The sequence below is a fragment of the Talpa occidentalis genome, unplaced genomic scaffold (genome assembly GCF_014898055.3).
Source record: "Talpa occidentalis isolate TD23 unplaced genomic scaffold, MPIMG_talOcc4v2.1 talOcc4.11, whole genome shotgun sequence".
In the NCBI taxonomy this organism is placed as follows: Eukaryota; Metazoa; Chordata; class Mammalia; order Eulipotyphla; family Talpidae; genus Talpa; species Talpa occidentalis.
In genome coordinates, this window is record NW_023601104.1 from 90,290,998 (window position 1) to 90,313,652 (window position 22,655).

Sequence of the window (22,655 nt, forward strand, 5' to 3'; positions counted from 1 at the left end):
GATCTCTTCCTTCAAGCCACCCTCTGCTCACTCCTTGGACATGAAATCATTGCCCTGCTCTGTGCTCCCACCAGAGCACATGGTCACACCTTTGCTGGCGCACTTGCCCATTGTCCTGAGCTTGTCAGTGTAAAGCCACCTTCTCTGAAACTATGCTCTTCCAGGCCTGCAGCCACAGTGTAATGGGCAGATTCTGTTGACCAGATGAATGAACCACGGAGGATAGGAGTTGACTAGCACTGGCGGAGTGAGGCCTGTTTCTTTGGAGTGGGGAGTGGTGGGGCAGCCAGAATCTAGGCGACTGAGAAGGTGGCCAGTAATAAGGAAATAAGGCTTCCCAATGGCCAAGCCTCCAAGAAGGGGGGACGCTCTTGGGTAAGCTATTTACTCTGTTGCTGTCTTTTAAATTCAGAGTAAAAAAACAAACAAACAAGACATAACCCCAAAACACCATTGAACGGTTACTTCAATGGCACTAGATTTAAAGGGAAGAAAGATTATATAGTGAAAAGTTGATCTTCACATCTGTCATAATATTATATCTCAGAGAACATTCCAGCTGAGGACATAAAACACTGCTTCCTTCTTTACTCCCCTGAGTGTATGTGTAGACCTTGACTGAAGGACAAGTTGCTTCTAATCTTTTGCACTTATAAACAATTCTTTGATAATAATGCTGCTAATACCCAACTTCTTAACATTCCTACGAGGGGGTGCTGGGGGCACCAGTGAGACCCTGTAGTGAGCTCCATTTTGGGTGGACTCTGGGAGTGAGAGGGCAGCTGCGTCCTGCTTTAGGCAGTCCTGGGCCCCGTGCAGTTTAGGGGTCAGTGCATCCTGTGGCTTCCGAGGCCCCTCCAGGGTAGCTCTAGCCCTTTACCAGCTCACACCCTCTCTCTTTCGCCCAGACTTGGCCTACGGCTCTGTGATCACTGTGAAAAATCTACGGATGGCCATTGGCTATCTCCACTCCCACAGTCACCTCTATCCGGAGGGCATCGGCGCCCGCCAGCAGCAGGTCAGTGAGCTTTTATTGCACTTACATTGCCCCAGCACCAACCCATTGGCCAGACTGAAGCCGCCCCTTTCTTGCCTCCTGTCCTTGGCCTGCGCTGTTTCCCCTGCTTCACTTTCTTCCTCCTGCACCCTTCTCTTTCCCCTGACCCACTCCAGCTTCTGTAATCTGTGCTATTCCTTCTGGCCACTGTGACCCCCTATCCCTGAGTGAGTCTCTCTCATAGGAGCGACTTTCTTGACACCCTTTACAAGCCTATGTGCGAACCCTGTTCATATCGGGTTGCTTCTTCTTCCCGCCTCTTTGCTATGTGACTGCCAGCTCCTGCGAGGCTCACATGCTCGGCACAGGGCCTGGCACAAGAGTGGATGATGAGTGAAGTATAGTGGTTATTAACTGAGATGCGTGTGGCCCTGTGCTCAGAACTGAGCCTGGTGATAGAGTCAGCTTTTCACAGGCCTTGTCCTAGGCCAGCAGAAACTATTGTACAGCACGTTTTGTGTAATAATAGCTTGTCCTGTGGACATACCATCATGTTAAGTGTTCCTCCGTTATTGGACATTTATACTCTTTCCAGATTTTTGGCATTAGATTGTTGCAACATTACAGGGGTGTGCATGTGTATACACACACAAGTAATTTTTTAATCAGTACACAAAATGACTATGGGTTAAAATTTTAGGTATCTCTGGTGAGATATTTATGGAGCATTTTGGTTTCATTTGACCACATTCTAGAAAACATGATGTGAATTTTTCATTTAGAAAGTTTGAGCCATGGTCTTAATTACTTTTTGAAATGCGCTATATCCTCTATGTTCTGGAGACCGTTACACAAGCTGTAATGGTTCCTTCCTTTGGAGGCTGGAACTTTATTCATTTTATTTATTTTTATTTTTATTTATTTATGCATATTTATTTATTTAATTTATTCATGCATATTTATACAAGAACCCCAATTCAGGCCAGAGGTTTGGGGGAGGGGTGAGAGGATTCACCAGAGACAGAGTGGGAACAGAGCAGGCGGATTGACTGAAATACACTGCTGAGGTGAGCAGTGGGTGAGTCAGGAGAGGTCTGCTGCACCATATGGGTAAGCTCCCTGGCCAACTGGGGATCAAATTCGTGCTGCAGTGGCTGCGGATGGCTTCATAGGTAGCGTCTTAACCTCTTGTGCCATCAGGGAGGCCCCTGGAGGCTGGAACTTTAAAGATAAAGTTGAAAGACACAAAGAGAGGAATCAAAAATGTTCTTGTGGATAAGACTTCCTAAATGCAAAGAAAGTAGAGACTCCCACTCGCTAATGCTACTTCTGAACCCCATTGGGGGTCATGGCCCCTCAGCTTGGTGGCTGGGGGTTCTGAAAGACATTTAAGCCACACTGGTTTGCTATTGATTGACCTGTGGCCAACCTTGCTGACAGTGATGGTCTTTCTCTCTCCCACCCCTTTCTTCCTCCCCAACCCCACTCAGGTCACCACCTATTTGCACAAGGACTACAATAATCTGTGGATTATCAAGAAACAAAACACAAATGCAGGTAATGTGGTAGGGAACTGATGCTTCTTGTGTTATTACTTTGAGTCTCCTTAATGTTGATCTTTCCTCGAAAAGAGTGATACTGAGCTGGAACGCTGCATATTCTTTAACAACATCTGTAATGATCTCAGCTAGCCTTTCAACAATTACTTAGTGAGCACCTGCTGTGTTCCAAGTATTATTGTCAGCCCACGAAATAAGCAGTGAGCAAGACGGATGAGATCTCACTCTTGGAGCTGTCATTTTGAGGCCAGAGAACCAGGCCAAGACTCAGACTTAATCTAGAATTGGTTCTCTCGACATGCCGCTTGGGGCTGCTGAATAGCCCAACACTGGGCACCAGGTGACAGCTCTCGCTTCTTGTTCAGAGCATGCCACACCTCGCAGACCCCAGCATATGGTGCAGCTCAAGTCACTGTGCTTGCTCCAGTGCTGCTGCCCACTGCTTACCCCTGGCCTGTGCCAGTCAGCTGGGCATCTGAGCCCCCCCAGTCCTGCGGCTGGGCTTGTTCAGTGGGTGCTTGGGCCTTCACCTGATGCCTGCTGATGGACTCCCCCTGACTGGGTTGGGCAAAGCTGCTCTGAACACACCTGTGGAGCTCTTGGGGCTTTATGACTAGGGCTATATTTGGATCTTCTTCTCTTTGGTCAGATAGCCTGTTACCTGCACCTTTGCCTTTTGCTGCAGCTGAGAGGAGCTCACTGATTGTCTATGCCACAGCTATTCTCTGTCTCCTCAGCAAGTACCACCTGGCTCAGCCTGTCTAAGTCTGCTGCACCACAGCCTTTGTGGGGGAAGTGGGCGGCTACTATCTAAATTTGCCTTCTTTGTTCCTTTCCACACCTCCTCTGATTGCTGTGGATTTTAGCCTAGAAATGTGGCATACACAATCGCTGCCTTCGCAGTCTACTCCTCAGTCACAGATGATGACGCCACTCCATAGGGTCTGTTTCTGCACCTTGTGATACTGGTGTTGATTGTGTTCAGGTCCAGCAGGCCAGGCGCAGGTGGCCTGCCACAGTGAGGGGTGTAGGGAGACCAGCTTTACTTCTAAAGCCACAGGGGCACAGCTCTGAACGTCGCTGGCTGGTTATTCTTTTGTGACTTCTGTGTAAAGATGGGTGCATTTCACCCAATCAACTCAGGATTTATTTGACTGTAGAGATCTTACAAGCACTTTGGGGTTGGGAACTGTGCGTACGAAGGTCTCTGTGTTCTTAATGGCCATAAACATCCTTCCCCTCAAGTCCATATGAAATAAAACTTCCTTCCCAGTTGACGTATTTGATTTGTCATCTTGCTGATTAATCTTTTTAAGAGAACTTAAAAGGCAGAGTAGGAATGGGTGTCTCCACAGCCGAGTTCTCTGATTCTCATGAGAGCCAGTGATTTGTGCTGGCAGATTTGTCTCTCTTGACCTCAAGTGTTAGTGTGTCACTGCTGGAGACAGAAATCTTCAAGGACCCTCCGTGTTGCTCTGATTACTGCCATGTCCTTTTCCATTGTCATTGCCTTTCCAGATCCTGCTCAGTCTTGATTGCTGATGAAGACAAGTAGTCTCTCTCATCATTTTATTTTCCTCTATTGCCAGACAACCACTAACAAATTTTGTAGGGCTTAAAATTTGGTCTGAAAGAGAGCCAGACAAATGGTCATTTACATGGATTAATTTTTGGAACACTGTATTTGTACTGCTAAGAGGAAAATCTTATTATTTAGCTTTCCAGCTTAAAAATCACCCAGTGGGGGCTTCAGTGCTTTTCAGATAAAGGACCACGTTCCTAGCCTGGCGTACAGGCTGCCTCCTTGTTCACATCCTCGTCTGTTCCCACTCTGCTTTCTGAACGTGTGAAGCCATTTACCGTTGATCAAGTTGAGTTTTGTCCTTTCCTACCTCTGTACTCTTACTTGTTCCTCTGACAATATTTCCCCCTCTTTTAAGAGTCTCTTCAATCATCATCTCATCTTCACCGTTTCTCCACCCTCTGAGATAGTTAGGGACCCTCTCTCTTTGCTCTGACAGTGCTGGTTTTGTTGGTTTTTTTTTTTTTTGCATAGAAGAACTGGGGTATAGGCTAGAGGTGCAAGGGGTGAGAGGATTCACCAGAGACAGAGTGGGGAGCAGAACAGATGGATTGTCTGAAATACACTGCTGAGGGGAGCAGGGGGGAGACAGGAGAGGTCTGCTGTCACAGTGCTCTGTTAGTATCTCTAGCACGTACCACGTGGTGCTATAGCTCTGACCGGTAGGCCAACAATTAATACTAACCTAAGGAGTGAGCGATTTCAGATATCAATGCTTGTTTCTTCTTGGCAGATCCCTTAGACCCTTCATTTCCAGTGGAGTTTGTAAGACATGGAGACATCATTCGACTGGAACACAAAGAGTAAGTAAATTTGCTTTTTGAGCTAAATAAGGTGTGGGCACCAAAGGTTGGGAGTTCTTTAAGGCTGGAAATAAACAGTAGTCAAATTTGGATGAGGTTCTAGTAAATGGAACAAGTCTGTGTGCTAGAATGGGAGGATTATTTTATGAAGGTTGATAAAATAAGCAGGCCAGCCTTTGCCTGCCTGTTCTGACTTTGGGGAACTTTAAGTTTTGAGAGTATTTTTCACTTTCTCTTTTCCTAGAGGGAAAAAGAAAACAATTTGAGTTGCCCAAAGCTGCTGCTTAAGTGGCTGCCTATAGAAAGACGTAGGAGTCTGTTTCTGAGAATTTGGCAAGCTGGTATATTTACCCAGTGTTCTCTCTGAGGATGAGTAGAAATGATGGAATAATATAAGCTTCTTAAAAGCATCAAGGAGCTAACAAGGAAGTAAAGAATTTCTAAGCCAATCTAAGTGGAAGACGGAATCCAGAGAAATAAGTAGGACACAGCCTCTGCTTCTGCCTTTATCCCACAATCTTGCGTTTTGATCTGTGGTTTGGGCTGCTTCCTGAGAGGAGTTTTAAAGTTAAAAACTCCATATTCACCCAAAGGGGTAATTTATTAAGTGATCCTTCCCCCCAATTTGGAGCCCCCACAGACAGGGTAAAGGTAAATCTGCTCTATCCACCTGTGCCCAGGAAAAGTGATTTTGGTATCTAGCAGAGCTGTGGGAGGGCTGGTGTGGTGGGGTGGGGTGGGAGGGGATATTACCTCTGGCTCCTGAGAAGTTGTAACTGCCAGTTACCTTCATGTGGATTTGTAGCCCAAATGCTTTTCTCCTGGAGGGCTCAACATCTTGAAGCCATGAATTTAAATGAATACGATCCTCCAAAGTGGTAATGTCTCCTAGATGCCTGGCTAAAAAACAAATGTAAATTTTCTTTTGGGGAAGACATTGTCATCCATGCCCATAAATAGTTTCTCAGTGACAGTGAGTGGTACACAGTAAAAAATAACTAAGCACAGAAGGAAATAGGGCACTCTGTACAAGAACAAATAAACAATAGACACAGAAGCAGCCCTGCAAACATTTCATATAGTAGAATTATCAGATACAGATTTTTTTTAAAACAGTGATTATAAATAGAAAGACAATGTATATTTTTTTTCCTAGTGAGGACTGGGGATACTTAACATATTTATTTTATTTTTATTCCCACCACAACCCCTTGTATCCTCTTTGACCCTTTCTCTCACCTCCCTCCAAACCTCAGTGACCTCACTTCATTTATTAATGATTGCTTATTTCATAAGTATTTCACTTAGTTGAAGCATTTGCTGTGTAAATGTCCAGTATTTGTCTTTGTCATTTTGACTATATATAATTCCCTCAAGCTCCTTCCATTTGCTATTAATGGCAACATTTCATCTTGCCTCATCGCTGAGTAGTAGTCCATAAAGTGACTAGACCACATCTTCCTCATCCAGTTTTTTTCCTATGGGCATTTAGATTGCTTTCCTTTCCCAAGTATTGTAAATAAACGTTGGGGACCTTATAGTTTTGTTTTTTTTTTTTTTTTTTTTTTAGTGAATTGATAGTTTTGCATTCTTTGGAAATTGTGGTTTTTTTCATTTCTATTTCATTTATTTCTGCTCTTATTGCCATTCTTTTGTTTGTTTTGTCATTTTGTTGTTTGCATCTTCCTATTAAGTTTTGTTTAGGTTCCATTTCTGTTGTCCTCTGTGTTATTTCTATTGATTTTTGTTTGATGGTCCTGTTGAGGTTATTATGTAATGGACTACTTTTGTGGCTCTTTGGATTGTTTGGTCTTAAACTTGTTCTGATGGGACACGTTACTCTTCGGTGATGTATAAAATAGGCGTCTGTTACCTTTATATTTGTTTTTCTGCTGCTTTGTAATAACCCCTTTCTTATTTCATGTGCAGCTTGGGGTTGATAAACTCTTAGCTTTTCAGTGAGGCTCCCTACCCTTCCTTCTGTCTTAATCTTGCAGGGCAAAGGATTCCAGCTGAACATCTTTTCTTTGAGTACTTTAAATATCTCCTCCCATCCCTTCTTGCTTGTCAGATTTCTTTTTTTTTTTTTTTTTTAAAGATTTATTATTTATTTATTTATTTGTACAAGCACTGGGTACAGTCAGAAGCGCGGGAGGGTGAGAGAATTCACCAGAGCCAGAGCGGGGAGCAGAGCAGGCAGAAGGACTGAGGTACACTGCTGAGGGGAGCAGCGGGCGGCAGGAGAGGTCTGCACGCCATGTGGGACCCTCCTCCGGTGGCCGGGGAGCAGCCGGGGATCGAACTGGCGCCGCAGAGGCCGCGGGCAGCTTCGCAACCCAGCGCTCAACCCCTGCGCCACCGGGGAGGCCCCGCTTGTCAGATTTCTAATGGAAAGTCTATGGATGTTGTTCCCTTACAGGTTACTTTTTTTTCTCAATGTTTTTAATATTCTGTCTTGTCATCGCCTTTCAGCATTTTTGTTATAATGTGTCTTGGAGTGTGTTTGTCTGATATTATTTTGTTTGGGACTCTTTGGATCACTTAGATCAAGATGTTTGGTTTGTTTCCCAGGCATTTGTTTCAACAATCATTTCTTTAAATACATTTTTTTATGCCTTTCTCTTTCTCTCCTTCTGGCACCCCTATGAAATGGATGTTATTTCTTTTTCGGTTATTCCAAAGATCTCTTCCATGATTTCATTTTTTGGTTCTTTTATCTCTCTTGTTCTGTTTGTGTGTTCTCTGACCTTGTGCTTTTGAGCTCACAAATTCTCGTCATTACCTTTGTCTGTCTGCTGTGATTCCCCCTCCTATATTTTAAAATTCACATATATAGACATTTCTTAGACTCATTAGTTCTGATTGTAGTTTCATATTTTCTTTATTCTGTTCCTGTTTTGCATCATTCATTTTTTTTTTAATTCAGCTAGCATTGTTTTAAATATTACCTCAAACTTCTCTTCAGGTCTATTCCATTGTTCTGATGGATTGAGATTTCTCTTGGGGTTATTTTGCTCCAGTGTTTGTGATATAATCTTATGTCTCTTCATTTTTAGGTTTTTTTTTTTTTTTAGGTTCTAATAGGGATAAACTTGCAAACTGCTGCCTTCACACCTGGTACTGGTGAGGGGTAATAAGGAGAAAGGAGCTTGGGCAATAAGGTCGCCCCCAGTGAGCAGCAAGAATCCAAGCTCCCTACTGTACAGTGGGAAGAGAGTTGCATGGTAGAGACCCACACCGATCCCTTCCCCTTAGGCCAACTCATCAACCTAAATGTCTCCTTTAGTATCTTACCAACCTCAAACTCTAGGCTGTGTTTGAGCATTAGATGTATTGGTGGGCACAGATTGCATTTGAGGCGGGGCCACAAGCTGGGAGTTGTTCTCTTTACTTTTCCAGGACAGAGCCCTTCCCTAGGGTGCTTGCTCCTGTTGTAGAGGAGAGGAGCCCTGTATTCTCACTCTGTCAACATCTTGCAGATTCTGTATTTTATTATTAAATAAGTTTTAATTATTAAATTGTGTTTTTGTAAATTTCCAAATTTTTTATCATGAAACTTTATTAATGACAACAGTGAGGATTATTATTAAAAGCGCAAGTAAATAGATGTTAAATTAAACCCCCACATCCTCCACAGATCTCCAATTTATGAAATTGGCGTTGAGAGTAGAAAAGTGAATGGTAGGAGTTTACCTATCTCAGGCATGTGTAGGTTATAAACTGTAATTTTCTTTTCCCCAAACTCACTTCATAAGTCAGGCAAGCCAAGTACTTCAAAGTTACCGAGGGCGTTGTCTCCCCCTGCCCGCCACAGCCCCACCTGAATTAGTCCCTTTCTTGGCATGTATCTAGTACTTCTACCATCTGTCCTTCTTGGTTTGGGCAATTCTCCAATTCTCTGGATATTTCTTTTGAGTAAATAAGCAAGAACTTCCTTGGTTATGTTCTATTTAATAGTTCAGATTCCAATTTTTTGTGAAGCAACTTGGATTATCCTCAGCAAAGACAGGAACATCACGTTTCTTTTCTTCAGGGTAATGGCACCTCTCCTTTAACTTCCAGGACTTCTCGGAACTTGCACAGTCACTATCATGAGGCCCCACTGACCCGGAAGCACTATCAGGTCACTGGCTATGGCAAAGTAAGTTGGCAACTGGAGCATGAGCAGAATGTAAATTGTGGGGCCTGGCCTGGGGCCATGTGGTGAAACACATTCTCCCCAGAATTATGGAATGTTCCTCTGGATTGGAGGCTGTGTGGGGACTCTCGTAACATTTGGGAACTTTTCTGGCTGTGGTTGCTGTGGAAAAAGTAGCTTATGAAGTCTGTCTCCATTTCTTTCCTCCCATAGTAATCATGCCATTTTTAAGTTCTGACACATAATAAATGTCAAATATGGTAAAACCACATTGGTCTTAGAAGCCGCGGACCGGGCCTCCCTGGTGTCCTAGGGGGTAAGTCTCAGCGCTATCACAACCACGGATCCCCGGCCAGGAGGCTAACCCACATGGCGCAGCAGACCTCTTCTATTTTGCCTGCTGTTCCCTTAGCAGTGGATTTCAGTAGATCTGCCTGTTCAGCTTCCCACTCTGTCTCTGGTGAATCTTCTCACCACCACCCCCTCCCCTCTACACCTCTGGCCTATACCCCAGTTCTACGCAAAAATGAATTAAAAAAAAAAAAATCTTAAAAAAAAAAAAAGAAGCCATAGACCTACAGTTGGCTCCAGATGACTATGTTTATCCTTGGCCAGATCCAAATTCTTCTCACTGGCTTTATTTTAAAGGATTATCTCCCTGTTCTGCAGAGGAATATTACCCACATTGCTTTTGGATTTTCACTACCTTTGGATGAGGCAGTTAACAGGGGAAGCTCTATGCATATTTATATGACTTGGGGAGTAAGTTGAAAACAAAAACAATTAGTGGGCAACTAGACTTTATGACTATTGCATCCCCCTCTAGGGGCTTTGGTGTGTCACTAAAGATTCGGGGTTCCTTAAGTTGACTTCCCAGCCCTCTATATTTGCTTGTCCCATCTTGAACCACAACTAACACTCTGAACTTTCTCATATTTTTCTGGTGGGCATCTCCTTAGAAGTGGACACAACTGTTTTATTTCCAAAATACAATATACAGACAGACCTTTCTGACTGAGGTGAGCGAGTGTCCAAGGAAATGAAAGCAAATGGCTCAATCTATTCTCTCAGGGTGATATCTTTAGTTTGGTTTAAGGGCAAAAGTGTTTATTTAGAACTCAAGCTTTAGCCCTTGGAAGTATACAGTTTGACTTCAAATTCCAGGAGTTATGCTACTTTTCTTGTATGTAATATGCTGAAGTAGTGGCCATCACTTAGCATATTTCCATGGCCCTCTTGTTCCCTTTCATATCTTAATCACTAAGGCAAATTTCGTCTTGACTTTGTAACAGTGGTGCCTGAAGTGGTGGCCCTCTTCCTTTTCTGACATGACTTCTCTAAAGTCATCTTACTTTCTTGGTATTTTTTTTCTTGATCAATGTGGCAGAATGGGACAGGAGACTCCAATGATTTCTGGCGGATTGAGGTTGTAAACAGAAAATTTGGAAACCGGATCAAGGTGCTGAGAAGTCGAATCCGCCTCATCCATCTGGTCACGGGCTGTGTCCTGGGCTCCTCAGGAAAGGTCCTGCCCAAGTGGTGAGTCTTCGGTGTTTGAATGTCCCAATAGACGCTCGTACTTTCACACTGCAAGGAGTATACTAGAAGCTTCCATTTAACAATAGTCAATGTTTATCTACATGCTCACTTTTTCTTAGTGGTAGGTGGTGGGAACAAAGGCATCAGGTGTGTTCTGGAACACAGAGCTCCAGAGTGGCTTTGGTGTTCAGTGTTTTCTGACAGTGGAACACTTGTACATCTGGCTTGTGGCAGCTCTGTGGACCTAGGAGTTTTTCTAAAATGGGAATATGTACCCTAGACTACTCGTGAGAGAGTTGCGGGATATAAAAGTGGGAGCTTGAAAAAAGCATTGTCACTGGCTTGAGAAAAAGGGGTTCCACAAATTTAAGAGCAGCTGACAGGGCTATTCTCTGGCCTTATGAGAGACATCTGTGACTGCTTTTCACAGGGGCTGGGAGCAGTTGGAAGTTACTTGCACACCATATCTAAAGGAAACCCTCAGCTCCATCTGGAATGTGGAGGATCATATCAATCCCAAATGTGAGTGAGGTCACTTCTGGGCTGGCTCTGAAGGGAAACATTTATAATGAACTCCTAGAAAAGTGGGCCCTTAGAGACTCTACTGCCACTTCCTCTTATTGTTGCCATATGCTTCCTTTCTTCAGCATAATCTCTTTGATGAGTTATCTAGATAAGTAGCTCCTGTGTCTTCCCAGCCTTAGACTCATCTCCCTGACATAAGCAGTGACCTCACTTGGCACCAGAGTGAGTTGCCATTTTTCATTGTCCTTGCCTTTCACCGTGTTAGCTCTTTCCTTGCCACCTGTAGTGCAGGTCCATCTTCCTCTTCTCCTTCTGGGCTTTTCTATCCACTGCACCATGGACACCTCCCACCCTCAAGACTCAGAGCAGCCAGTTCTTTCCCTTTCTGCCCCTGTGGAGAGTGCCTCCCCTCCCCACATCCAGCAACACTTTTCTGAAAAGTGAGGCCACAGCCCTTGCTCTGTTCCCCTTATCTGTACCCCCAGCTCCAATTCCTCCTTCAGTTTCATCTTCAACTCAGTAAGTTTTTGGATTCATCATTCATCCTAAACTCTGCCCCTTCAAACTTCTGCTTGATTTCTCTTCTCTGTCTTTCCCATTTTATTCTTTTTACCACCAAGTTTAACCAGCCAGTTAATGAGCTCTTCACTGAATATGTCAGGAACTGTGATAAGCCCTGGGATATATTGTTGAATGAGATAGACTTGGCCCCTGTCCTCAAAGACCTTCTGCTTAGCAGGAGAGCGGCACCGAACCAGAACTACAGCAAAGGGCATGGTCTGAGCCCTGGGCCTTGTTAACAATTTGCCTTTGTATTTCTGGAAATCTGACGGGTGGTTAGGACAAGCTGAGTGAAGGATCAAGGACTAAGCCACACTTTCTTCCACCTCCTCAACACGCATCTACTTGTCAGCTCATCAGGAAAGCGGCTCTGGACTCTGGTGGCCATGTGGATATCCGTGGACAGCTGTGAGAGAATATGTGACAAAGATTTTCCTCTTGTCATTTCTTCCTCTAGTGCCAAACATCAGTCTGGACGTGCTGCAGCCCAGTTTTTCTGAGATGTTGCTGGAGTCCCACATGGTGATGATTCGGGTATATGGTGCCTTCCCATTTGGTGGCTTCTCTCAGGGAGCTCTTGATCATCCCCCAAATTTGGCTCACAGACCAGTAGCCATGGTATAGATCCACTGCCCCCTAGTGGAGAACTTTGAAAGTGTAGTCACTTCTGGGTTTACTGGTCTGCAGAGGCATTTCCCTTGTCAGGCAATGGTGGTGGGGGCGGCCATGCTAACAAAGATGATACCTGTCAGCATTATGTAGTTCTTCTGTGCCAGGCCCTGCTCTTAAGCTCTGTGCATATATTAACTAATTTAATACTTAGTGCAAGCATGTGGAGGCTATTGTTCCCTATTTACAGTTGAGGAAATTGGAGGACAGAGAAGTTAAGGAACATGCCCAGGGTCACACAGCTAAGTGTACAAAGTGGATCCAGGCTTCAAAACCAGGCTGACAGCCTTTCAGAGTCAGTGCTAGTTACTACTACATTCCGCTGCCTCGGAGTGATTCTCAAATCTGTTCAAGTGGCAGAGCGCCTGCAAAATCACCATGCTCTTGGTTGAAGATCCTAGGACTTGACCGATCATTCATTCCATCAAATGAATTTGGACCAACTCAGTGAATAGCTAATTTGAGCATGGTGTTTCTGTGCTATATAAAATCCCAACCATGAGCCCTTTCAGTCCCTGGGCATGGTTGACTCTTTTTAAGGTTTTCTAAGACTTATTGTTTGCACTCTCATTAGTAGCTGATGGCGGTCAGCACAGCATCAAGGCCTTAAGGCAACTGAGAGAGGAAATCTTTACATGAGATAATTCTACCTTCTAGCTTACATTTTCCCTGTGCACTGGAGAAACTGCTGCAGCTTTGATGTTTAGGGGGAGACCTCTTTACCCAGGTTTATGGAAAACCAGTGTCTGCAGGAATGATGTTTAAAAATCAGCTGTATCTCGAGCCAGATGTATGATGATCGCTCCACCCACGGGGTGCAGAGAGGTGTAGCAGTTGTTGTTTTTCCCTGGTGAGCCCCTGTCAAGTGGATTTTCTTAGAAGTGATTATATAAGCAGTTCTTAGTAAATATAGTTGACTTATTTCACCAGATTAAATGAAAAATTCAAATTTTGTCATTTCTGCACATTGGGAGGTGATGAGTTGACATTAAGCAATCTTTGGGTCGCTTCTTCTCTGACCCGCATCTTGCAGCTGTCACTGGGGCCTGATGATATATTTCTTTGGAATATGTGCCTGTCAGTCAAAATATCATTCTAGGTCTGGGTAGAATTTTAAGGCTAAGTCAAAATCATTTATTTCTTTCATTGTCTGAGAGGTAGAGTCAAGGAAGAAAAGGGACCTAGAGTACCTTTCTTGTTCAACCAATAGAGTCAGGATGGGGATGGAGCCCAAAAGAGTGGGTCTGGGCTACAGAGACTGAAGGCTCTTCTGCTAGCTGAATGGAGGGCTGAGACTCGGGCAGAGCAGGCCGCCTTGCCTGGGGAGGCTGGCTGCACCGAGCCCACTCTTGATTTTAAGGGTAGAGAACACCATACAAATGCACATGCCTGCAATGGCTACAGATTTCTTCTTTCTTCCATTTCTTGTGTTAGTAAAGGAACTGAATTTCTCACAATTTAATGTAATGACTAAGATGCCCTTAATTTGTTACGGCTCTGGCTGGAATCTCTGCGTTTAGGACTGGACTGTTTGCTTTGAAGGAATTGATTTCTCTTAGAAGCTGCTCCAGGAGTCCAAAATGATTCAGTCTTCATTCTGAGACCTTTCAGATGGCTGGAGTGGCTCAGGGACTGGGACTAGGCTGACCTTTGAGTCTGACACATATGGCGCCCTCCCTGCCTCCCACCTACCCCCCACATACAATTAGCACTTTTTTTTTAGATTTATTTATTTATGCATCCAAGAACTGGGGTGTAGGCCAAGGGGGGGAGGTGAGAGAATTCACTAGAGACAGAATGGGGAACAGAACAGGCAGATCTACTGAAATACACTGCTGAGGGGAGCAGCGGGCGAGACAGGAGAGGTCTGCTGTGCCATGTGGGTCAGCTCCCTGACCAGGGATTGAACTCATGCTGCAGTGGCTGCTGATAGTTTCATTAGTGCTAAGACTTAACCCCTTGTGCCACCAGGGAGGCCACACTTAGCACTTTAGATCCTGGAGGAACCCAGCCACCATGGTGGGGAGGCCTTCAAGTGAGTCCTAACCCCTTGAGCTGGATTAGTAAGATACTGGTTGACAGTTGACTGAACCAGACCTTCCGGATCTTTCTTGGGCTAGGTCGGTGGTTCTCAAAAAGAGGGTGATTTCACCTCTTGGGATATTTGGCAACGTTTAGCGACATTTTTGGCTGGCATAGCTGATGTGTACGGGTGCTCCTGGTGTCTAATGAGTAGAGGCAGGGGATACTAAACACCCTACCCCTTGTGAGAGCATCCTCACATCAGAGACTTCTCCAGCCCCCAGTGTAAGTAGTGCCAAGGTTAAGAACCCTGACCTTGCTCGAGGCCCCTTGCTCCCCCTCAGGAGCAAGACACGGCCTGTGTAGTGTCTCACGGTGAGACCTGCCTGGTGGTTAGTATTGGGATCCTGATCTTTTTCCTTCTTGTTCTAGCAAGGGCCTGATTTGGCTATGCTTGGCTTCTGTGTAAAGTGAGTATGGTTCCTTCAGGCTGCAGTGTGTATTCTCAACCCTCACAACATCGCTTCCAATGATGAAAATGCATTTTGGGAGCACAAAACAATCTCAATTTAAAAAAAAAACAAACAAACAATGTATACAGCAAGGTACTCATACAGTATATAAACAGATTTCAGTATAGCTGTGGTATAAAATGGCATGGAGGGACATTTAGGAAAAAAACTCATAGTAACTTTTTTTAAAAGCTCAGGAACTTACCAGAGTTTCAGGTTCTCTGTCTCGACTTGGCCTTCCAAGGGAACAAATATGTCAGTCCTAATTTTATACCCCTTCCCCCCAGACTCTCTTTATACCTTCTCCTAGACCTGGAAGACGGGGACATATTTTGTCTCCATGGGAAACAAGTCCCTAGTTTCTCTTTCTGTCAAGCACGCAGAGGCTGAATGGACTGTCTGGTAGGAAATGGAGGGAGCTTGTTGGGAGAGCAGGGGCACGGTGACTAACGAGGGAGACAGAGAAGGAGGGTTTCTTTTGCCACTTGACCTTTTATCTGATATGACTGTACCTCGCTTTTCTGTCAGCTTTCTAGATCTGTCTTGACTGACTTTCTTTGCCACTTTCCCACAGGGAAACAATGGCCTCAAACCCAAGGACAACGAGTTCACGTCCAAACCCTGGCACTGGCCTATCAACTATCAGGTAGGGCCCAAGGTTGAGCTCCTCCCAGGAAATGAAGCCCAAGGAGGCTGCCGCGACTCAGTAGAGGTGGGGTGCAAGGATGGCAGCCCGAGGCCTGTGCTAGCATAGGGCTCAGTTTTCTGTTGATTCCACCCAGCCTTTTAGAGAGTGCATGTAGGGCTTGCATGTCCTGTGACTTCTGTGCAGGCTCCCTGTCCGTGAAAGGGGACCAGTCTCCCTGACTTCCCCACTCCCCATGCTGCTGGGGTGAGCTGGGTCCCAGGTCAGCAGGTGTCGTCTACTCCACAGGGCCTGCGCTTCTCAGGGGCCAATGACACAGACTTCCGAGTGTATCTGCTCGGCAACCCGGTGAGTGCCTCGCCCCTTCCAGTTGGTCCCTCCAGCTGCGCCTGTGGAGAGCGCGGCCTTCCTCTCACCCTGCTCTTCTGCTTCCCACGCAGGTGGTTTGGTGGCTGAATCTGTTGAGCATCGCCCTCTACCTCCTCTCAGGGAGCATCCTCAGCATAGCTGTGCAGAGAGGCACACAACTGCCTGCAGAGGTTGAAGGTCAGGGACCTTGGGGGTCTCACTCCCCTGACTCCAGGAGCAGGGGCCCTCCCTTGGGCCAGGCTCTCCTCCGCCACCCACCACCTGTTCCCCTCTCCTTTACTGCTTTAAAGCTCAGTCACCAAATGCGCAGTGGTGTGTTAATCAGGTCACACCCTCTCAACAGCTCTGTAGGGTAGGTCGTTATCACCTCCGTTTTATGGATTAGGAAACTGAGGCACAAAGAGGTGAAGGGAACTTGTCCTGGGACGTGTAACTAGTCAGTGATAGGCATGAGGGTCAAACCCAGGTAGTCTGGCTTTGGAGCCTGCCTTCCCTGTTAATGCCTGTCTCTGTTCAGGGCTGCCCATCTTTTCTGTCCCCCCCGCCCCATGTCCCATGAGCTTGCCCTCTAGAGGGTAGCGGGAACCCTCAGGGCATAGTCTGTGGTGCTGCTCCTGGTCCCTAGCTGCCAGGTGGCCGACCACAGCACCTGAGACCTGCTCACAGGCTCCTGGGTCTCTGCAGCTCCCCACTTGCATGGCCGCAGTCCTAGATCCTTCTTGCCCAGCTCCCTCCTCACTTCTGACCTCACCTCCTCCCTGTCTGCGCTGCAAAGACCTATATGGCAGCAAAGACATGGGAAATGGAGGAAGGGGGAAGCACCCATCTATAGGGGTACAGGACTGCGGTTTCCTGAGAGACCAGGTTGCTTCCTGCTGTGGGGGCTAAGGCCTGTCAAGAGCCAGTTGTTGCTCGTCCTCCAGCTGCTGTCAGGTTGCTCGGGTTGGCTTAGGTGAGGGAAGGGAGGCCCACTAAGGTTACGTGACCTGATCAAATGATGCTGCGAGGAGGGGACAGAGCCTCTGCCCCTTCCCTGCTGCTGACCAGGCTGTGCTGCTTGGGGCCCAGGGCTCTCCCAGGTCCTGCTGCGAGGAGGGGGCCAGCTCCTGCTTGGCTGGATGCTCCATTATTTCCCGTTCTTCCTGATGGGCCGGATCCTCTATTTCCACCACTACTTCCCAGCCATGCTCTTCTCCAGCATGTTGACAGGTCAGTGCTGCCACCTGCCACCTGGGCTGAGTGGGGAGGCCTGGGGACGGCTGGGGTGGAGGCCACCACGGAGCAGCAGTGCTGAGAGCGCTCACCAGTGTCCCTGACCTGGACTGTGGCTCCTTATTCCTGCATCCCCAGAAGTCGCCCCTGCATGCTAGCAGCCTCTTCTTTCACTAGGCATTTTGTGGGACACACTCCTGCGGCTCTGTGCCTGGAGATTGGCCATATGCTCCTTGGCCAAGGGCATCCATGTGCTGGGAATCCTGAGCCTGCTCCTGGGAACTGCCTACAGGTGAGCGTCCCTGCACCTTGTACTGCCACCCTCACAGCCCAGGTACATGTGATACCTCAGCACAAGATGCATTTCAGCATCCCCCGGGCTGCTGTTGAGACGTACTGGTACCTGGACCCCAGCTCCAGAAGTTTCCAACTCAGATGTGACCAGGTGGGGCCTCGTCAGCCAGTTTGCGCAACTCCCCAGGAGACCCTTAGGTGCAGAGGCACGAGGAACATGGACAAACTCTTTGCCTTCTTTCCTTTGCCCCCTCACTGGCACACCTGGAATGGGCTCCATGTTAGTGTCAGTGGCTCCCTACCAGAACACCTCTCAGTGGGGTGAGGGGTGGGAGGGAGGATGGGGTAAGGGTGTGTGTATAGTGTGGTCCTCCCAGTATAACTGACAGGAGGGTTGTCAAAAGCCACCCTCCCTCCCCATCTTCTTGCCAGTGTCACAGAGCCCCTGATGAGAATCACTGGCCTGTTGGGATGGGGAGCCATGTCAGAGTGTGAACAGGGACTGGAGTGTGAGCTGAGAGCACTGTGGGCCAAACAGCCCATGACCAGGCCCCTGGACTGCCCCTCTCCAGGATCTGTTGGGGGGACCCCTTTCCTTCGTTGTCATGAACCAGCATCCTCTTAGCACGCGAGCTGCCGTGTGCCCAAAGCAGACTGGGCATGAAAGGGAAGGGTCTTGTAGATAGAAGAGATTGAATGTGCAAGAGGAGCTGAATCTCAGGGATCTGTAAGGCCCTCACAGGTGCCAGCTGGGATGCCAACTGCTTCCCTCTGGATTGTCTCTCAACAGCTTCTACCTCTTCCACCCTCTGGCTTACGGGATGGTTGGTCCCCTCGCCCATGATCCCCGAAGTCCCATGGCAGGACTCAGGTGGCTGGAATCATGGGACTTTTGAGACTACTGCGAGGACTCCAGCTGAGTCCAGGAGATTCCCTGGGACAGCCAGCTGTGGAACCAGCCCCTGGACCCTCCCAGCTGCGGAGGAAGCTTCCCGAGGGGCTGAGGAATTCTGCCCATCAGGATGGAGCTCTGGGCGCATGCCTGGAACTTAACCCAACACCAGAGAGCCATGGTTTTGCCTGCAGATTCCATCACCGAGGTGGCTCAGCGTCAGAGGACAACATCTCTCAGGCCCGTTTCCCCGAGGAAGAATGAGTGTGCAAGAGGGTGGGTGTGAGCGTGTGTGTGTGCATGCATGTGTGCCCTTATCCCTGGGGATACAGACCTTGACTGTGGACAGCTGAGTGTCATAAACTCTAAGATTTAGTCCAGGGCTACCGTAGTATTTTCTGGTATTTTTTTCACACTGGATTTGGTTTGTAAGCAAAACGCATCAAAAGTTCTCTACCCTCCAAGAGGGCTGAGAGTGCTGACTCACCTTGGGACACCACCGGGGCTGAGCAGATGGGACCATCCGACCCACACTGCCCTTCTACAGACGAGCACAGCAGAGCCCCAGAGCCCGGAGCGTGGCCGCCCCAGTGCCTCTGCTGCTGCCCCTGCGGTGGCTTCCTCTGTGGAAGCAGGTGGCTGCCCTGTGGATGGGGCACCAGGCCTCAGAGCCAGGGGCCGAGAACGCCTCAGCTCTTGGTTGGCTCTCCTCAGCCCCAGGGGCCCCGCCCGCCCTCAGAGGATGTCCTGCCATGAGGCTGGTGGGAGCAACACCTGTCTTCACCTGCTGTGTTCCCAGGCCCTGCGGGTCAGAGGCACTATCTCTTGAACTATCCTCCCCCTGCAGCCAACCTAGCTTTGAGGGCAGGAGAGATGCCTTCTCCTGATTCCTGGGAGAGCCTTGGGATGGGGGAGGCTCTCTTGGCAGCTGAGGAAGACATGAGGCAGAGCAGGAATCTGTGTGGTGCTGGGCTGAGAGGGTCCTGGGTGTGGGCTGCTCCAGCCCCCGTGGGCTGATGTCCATGTTACTAGCTGGGCATTCCCTGCTGACACCCCTTTCACTCCATTTCATTTCCCCTTCTCTGTGTCATTGTTTCACCAGTCTTTTTCCACCAAAACCCGGAGCACGTAAAGGTACATTCCAGCTTCTCTCTATGGCTTCGACGCCCAAGCAAGAAGCTCAGAGCTGTTCCTTTCACTTCCTCCCCAAATGAAAAGGAATAGAAAACCCTCAGGGCAGAACCAAACCAAACCAAGGCCAGCCCTTCTGCTCCTCTCCCTCCTCCTGGTATATGACAAAATATTTTGTCTCTGGGGACTCTGATGCTTCAAGGTCTAATGATGACTCTCTGCCACACTCCGTCTTCCCTCCTCTGTAGTCCCCTCTAGCTCAGGCGGGGTCAGAGCTCTTTAGAGCATCTCTGGGAGACGGTTGCCACGGAGACTGGAAATTGGTCCCAGGGACTGGCTGTGCTACCCACTGGGTGGTGGGGAGGGAAGCTTCTGGCCATGCTTGGACGTTCAGACAAGACATCATTAATGTTAATAGAGGAAATGCAGCAATGTCAAGAGCAAGGCTAGTTTGTTAATTAGATCTGGGGCCTGATGACCTCCCTCTCTCAGGGCTACGGCCCCTTTGCCTTCCCCCAGCAGGAAGCACTGCCTGTGTGCTGAATCTGGGCAGCTCCCTTAATTGCATTTCTGGAAGGGAAGGCGGGCAAGGGGTGGAGAGCCCCTGCTTGCCCCTTGCACCCACCTCCATCCCTCCCCCCCCCCCCATTGAGTGTGGGCTGCTTCTGAGCTGGAGGAGGCCGCTGTGGTGGGGCTCTACTGGAGGTAGGGTGCAGAATCCATGCTGGGCTCTTAGCAGAAAACAGTGGCCCCCCAATGCCAACCAGGAGGTAATTGATGTTCCGCACATCTTCTTAATCTCCTAGCAGGAGCAGCTTGAAGGGGGGGGGGCGGGGGAAGCCACTCTAGTAGGGTGAGCAAGGAAAAGCCATCCAGCAACCTGTCATCCCCCTTAATCTGTCCATACTGACGACAAAGGATCCCTCATCTCCCCCCACCATCCCCGTTGCTTTCTGAGGAGAAGAGACGCCTTCTCTGCCTACTCCCTCCTTGTCCTCGCCCAGACAGGGGAGGAGGGGCACAAGCCACACCGGCTGGCTTGTCTGGGGACAAGCCACATGGCTTGATGCAGCTTCAAGGGCTCCAGCTGTGTTGTTGGAAGGTGCTGGGGATCGGGGTTCCAGGATGGCACTCTGAATATGGACGCCGGCCCCCAGGAACTGGCAGAAATGCGACATCCCTCACTCACATGCTAGTGGAGAAGACATCTGTAGTTGGCCCAACCTCCAGCCAGCTTCTTGAGCCACCTCATATATATATATATGTTTCTAGAGATAATCCGAGGCCATTTACTTTTGTAATAAATAGCTCATTTTGACTGCTCTGTCGTTCTTGTACTTAATTGGATCTGACTTGCCCTTGGATTCCCAGAGAGAAGAGAATGTTTGGAGTGAAGAACAATTGCACGTTGCTCATGTCTGAGGCCTTTCTAGTGACAGCAGAGGCTCTGGCTGGGCAGGTGAGCCCCGTGCCTGCGGGGGCCTCTGGACCTTTGGAGTAGTGTTACTCAACGCTTTGAGTAGTGCTGACTGTATTTGGATTTATTTATCCATTCCATAATAAGTAGAACACTGGGCCTTATTTTTTCTCTTTCAAGCTGCCCACACAGCATGGAAAGGCGGGAGGACTCTGTAGCTGCTTCCCTCCTGCCCAACAGGGGCTCCATCTGGTGGGGGTCGTCTGGGTCCAGAGGAGGCGAGGCTGAGGCGAGTGTGGGGTGGTAGTGAGGGCGGGCAGCAGCTCTGTGTTGTGAAGCTGGGTCTTCTGAGTGGCCTGACTCCCCCTCCCTCTTACGACCAAGCGTTGCTGGAGGCGGGGGTTAGGGGGGCAGGCAGAGCCTCAGGAGATGGGACATGCTAAGGATGGGCAGGTGGAAAAGGACCAGTCACTGCTTGGCTTGCCGGGTGCATTTATCAAGTCCCCACTCTGCTGTGACGCGGACTGCGTGCAGCAGGGAACTCAGCGCTGGTTTGGTCCCTTTTCTACCCAGGAGAGGTTCATTACTTGCCCAGAGATGTGTGGGGAGGTGAGGAAGAGAGTTAGTAAATAGCAGAGCCAGAACTGGGTGCCAAGTTGGGCTTTATCTGTTTATCCTGGGACTAGACACCTTCCCAGAACAATGCACAGCCCTGGACCCACTGGGGAGAAGGCCTGGCCAAGGTGTCCAGACCCAGCACGTAAACTTTCCATTCTCAAACTGTTAACAGCTCATCGAGGGCCAGATGTTTCCTGGTACATCTGGACCAGTGGTTTGTTGGGAGGTAAAAAGTCCTGAGTTTTAACATTTGCCAATTTCCATGGTGTAAATTCTCCCCTATCTCAAGCTACCAACCTGATGTCACAGATTGGGAAGTTGGAAGGATGCACACAGTTGGCTCTTAAAAACCATCTAAGATTTGCCTCCAACACCCTGGTGACCTTGGCTTAGTCTGGACTGTGGACACAGGACTTGGTCACAGTCCATTAAAGAGGTGAGGGAGGCAGTGGAGCATGGAGGCCTAGAGGCTGGGCCAGAATCTGATCTCAATTACACCATATCCTGGCCCCACCACTTATTAATTGTGTGAACCTTAGGCTACTAACTTAACCTCTTTGCCGCCTTTTCCTCAGCTGCAAAATGTGGGTACAGTAAATAGCATTTGCTTCAGTGAGTTATTAAAAGGATGAAAAAGGTTAATGAGGCAAAGTATCTTACAGTGTCTGGACATGAATGCCCAATAAATATTGATGATAAATCCATCTCAATGACATACTAGCTCTAGAATCCTGTTGAACTCTCCTAGATTAGAGTTTCCTGTTCAAGTCATGGGCAAATGCCAGGCAAGGTAGGCAATGCCTGTGACATTTCCCCAGCTCCTCGAATGTGGATTCAGACCCTGGGTGCCCTGGTTGGACCACAGCACCCCGGCTGCTTGGATGCAGCCAGCCTGTCAGGCCTCTTGTCTCAAGAGAGCAGAGATTAGAGAGCACTTAGCCTCTCCTGGCTCATCCACTTACCAGTTAAGAGCATTTTCACACCCCAGACTCTATAAAGGAGAAAGGAGGCAAAAAGCATCATGAGGGTAGCCTGTTGCCTGGAAGCACAGCCTGAGGTTAGCCAGGTGGCTGGCACAGAACACCAGGTGCCTGGCTCTGAAAGGTAAAGGTCACTGGAGACACGTGGTCTTCTCCTGGGGCCTGCCACCTGGCTGCTCACCTGGCTGC

General features: G+C 48.1%; 1 protein-coding gene across 1 annotated transcript in view; it reads left to right on the top strand.

The window, feature by feature from the left end:
- POMT2 (protein O-mannosyltransferase 2) overlaps positions 1 to 20,090 on the top strand; it is a 42,449-nt gene extending 22,359 nt beyond the window's left edge. The window contains exons 9-21 of the mRNA XM_037503792.2: positions 909 to 1,018; positions 2,488 to 2,554; positions 4,872 to 4,941; positions 9,004 to 9,082; positions 10,467 to 10,618; positions 11,049 to 11,140; positions 12,162 to 12,238; positions 15,482 to 15,553; positions 15,842 to 15,901; positions 15,994 to 16,099; positions 16,991 to 17,131; positions 17,312 to 17,426; positions 18,219 to 20,090. Of these exons, the coding sequence (XP_037359689.1) occupies positions 909 to 1,018; positions 2,488 to 2,554; positions 4,872 to 4,941; positions 9,004 to 9,082; positions 10,467 to 10,618; positions 11,049 to 11,140; positions 12,162 to 12,238; positions 15,482 to 15,553; positions 15,842 to 15,901; positions 15,994 to 16,099; positions 16,991 to 17,131; positions 17,312 to 17,426; positions 18,219 to 18,324 (1,247 nt within the window). The 3' untranslated portion in view covers positions 18,325 to 20,090. The remainder of the gene's footprint in view (positions 1 to 908; positions 1,019 to 2,487; positions 2,555 to 4,871; positions 4,942 to 9,003; positions 9,083 to 10,466; positions 10,619 to 11,048; positions 11,141 to 12,161; positions 12,239 to 15,481; positions 15,554 to 15,841; positions 15,902 to 15,993; positions 16,100 to 16,990; positions 17,132 to 17,311; positions 17,427 to 18,218) is intronic.
- The last annotated feature ends 2,565 nt before the right edge of the window (positions 20,091 to 22,655 follow it).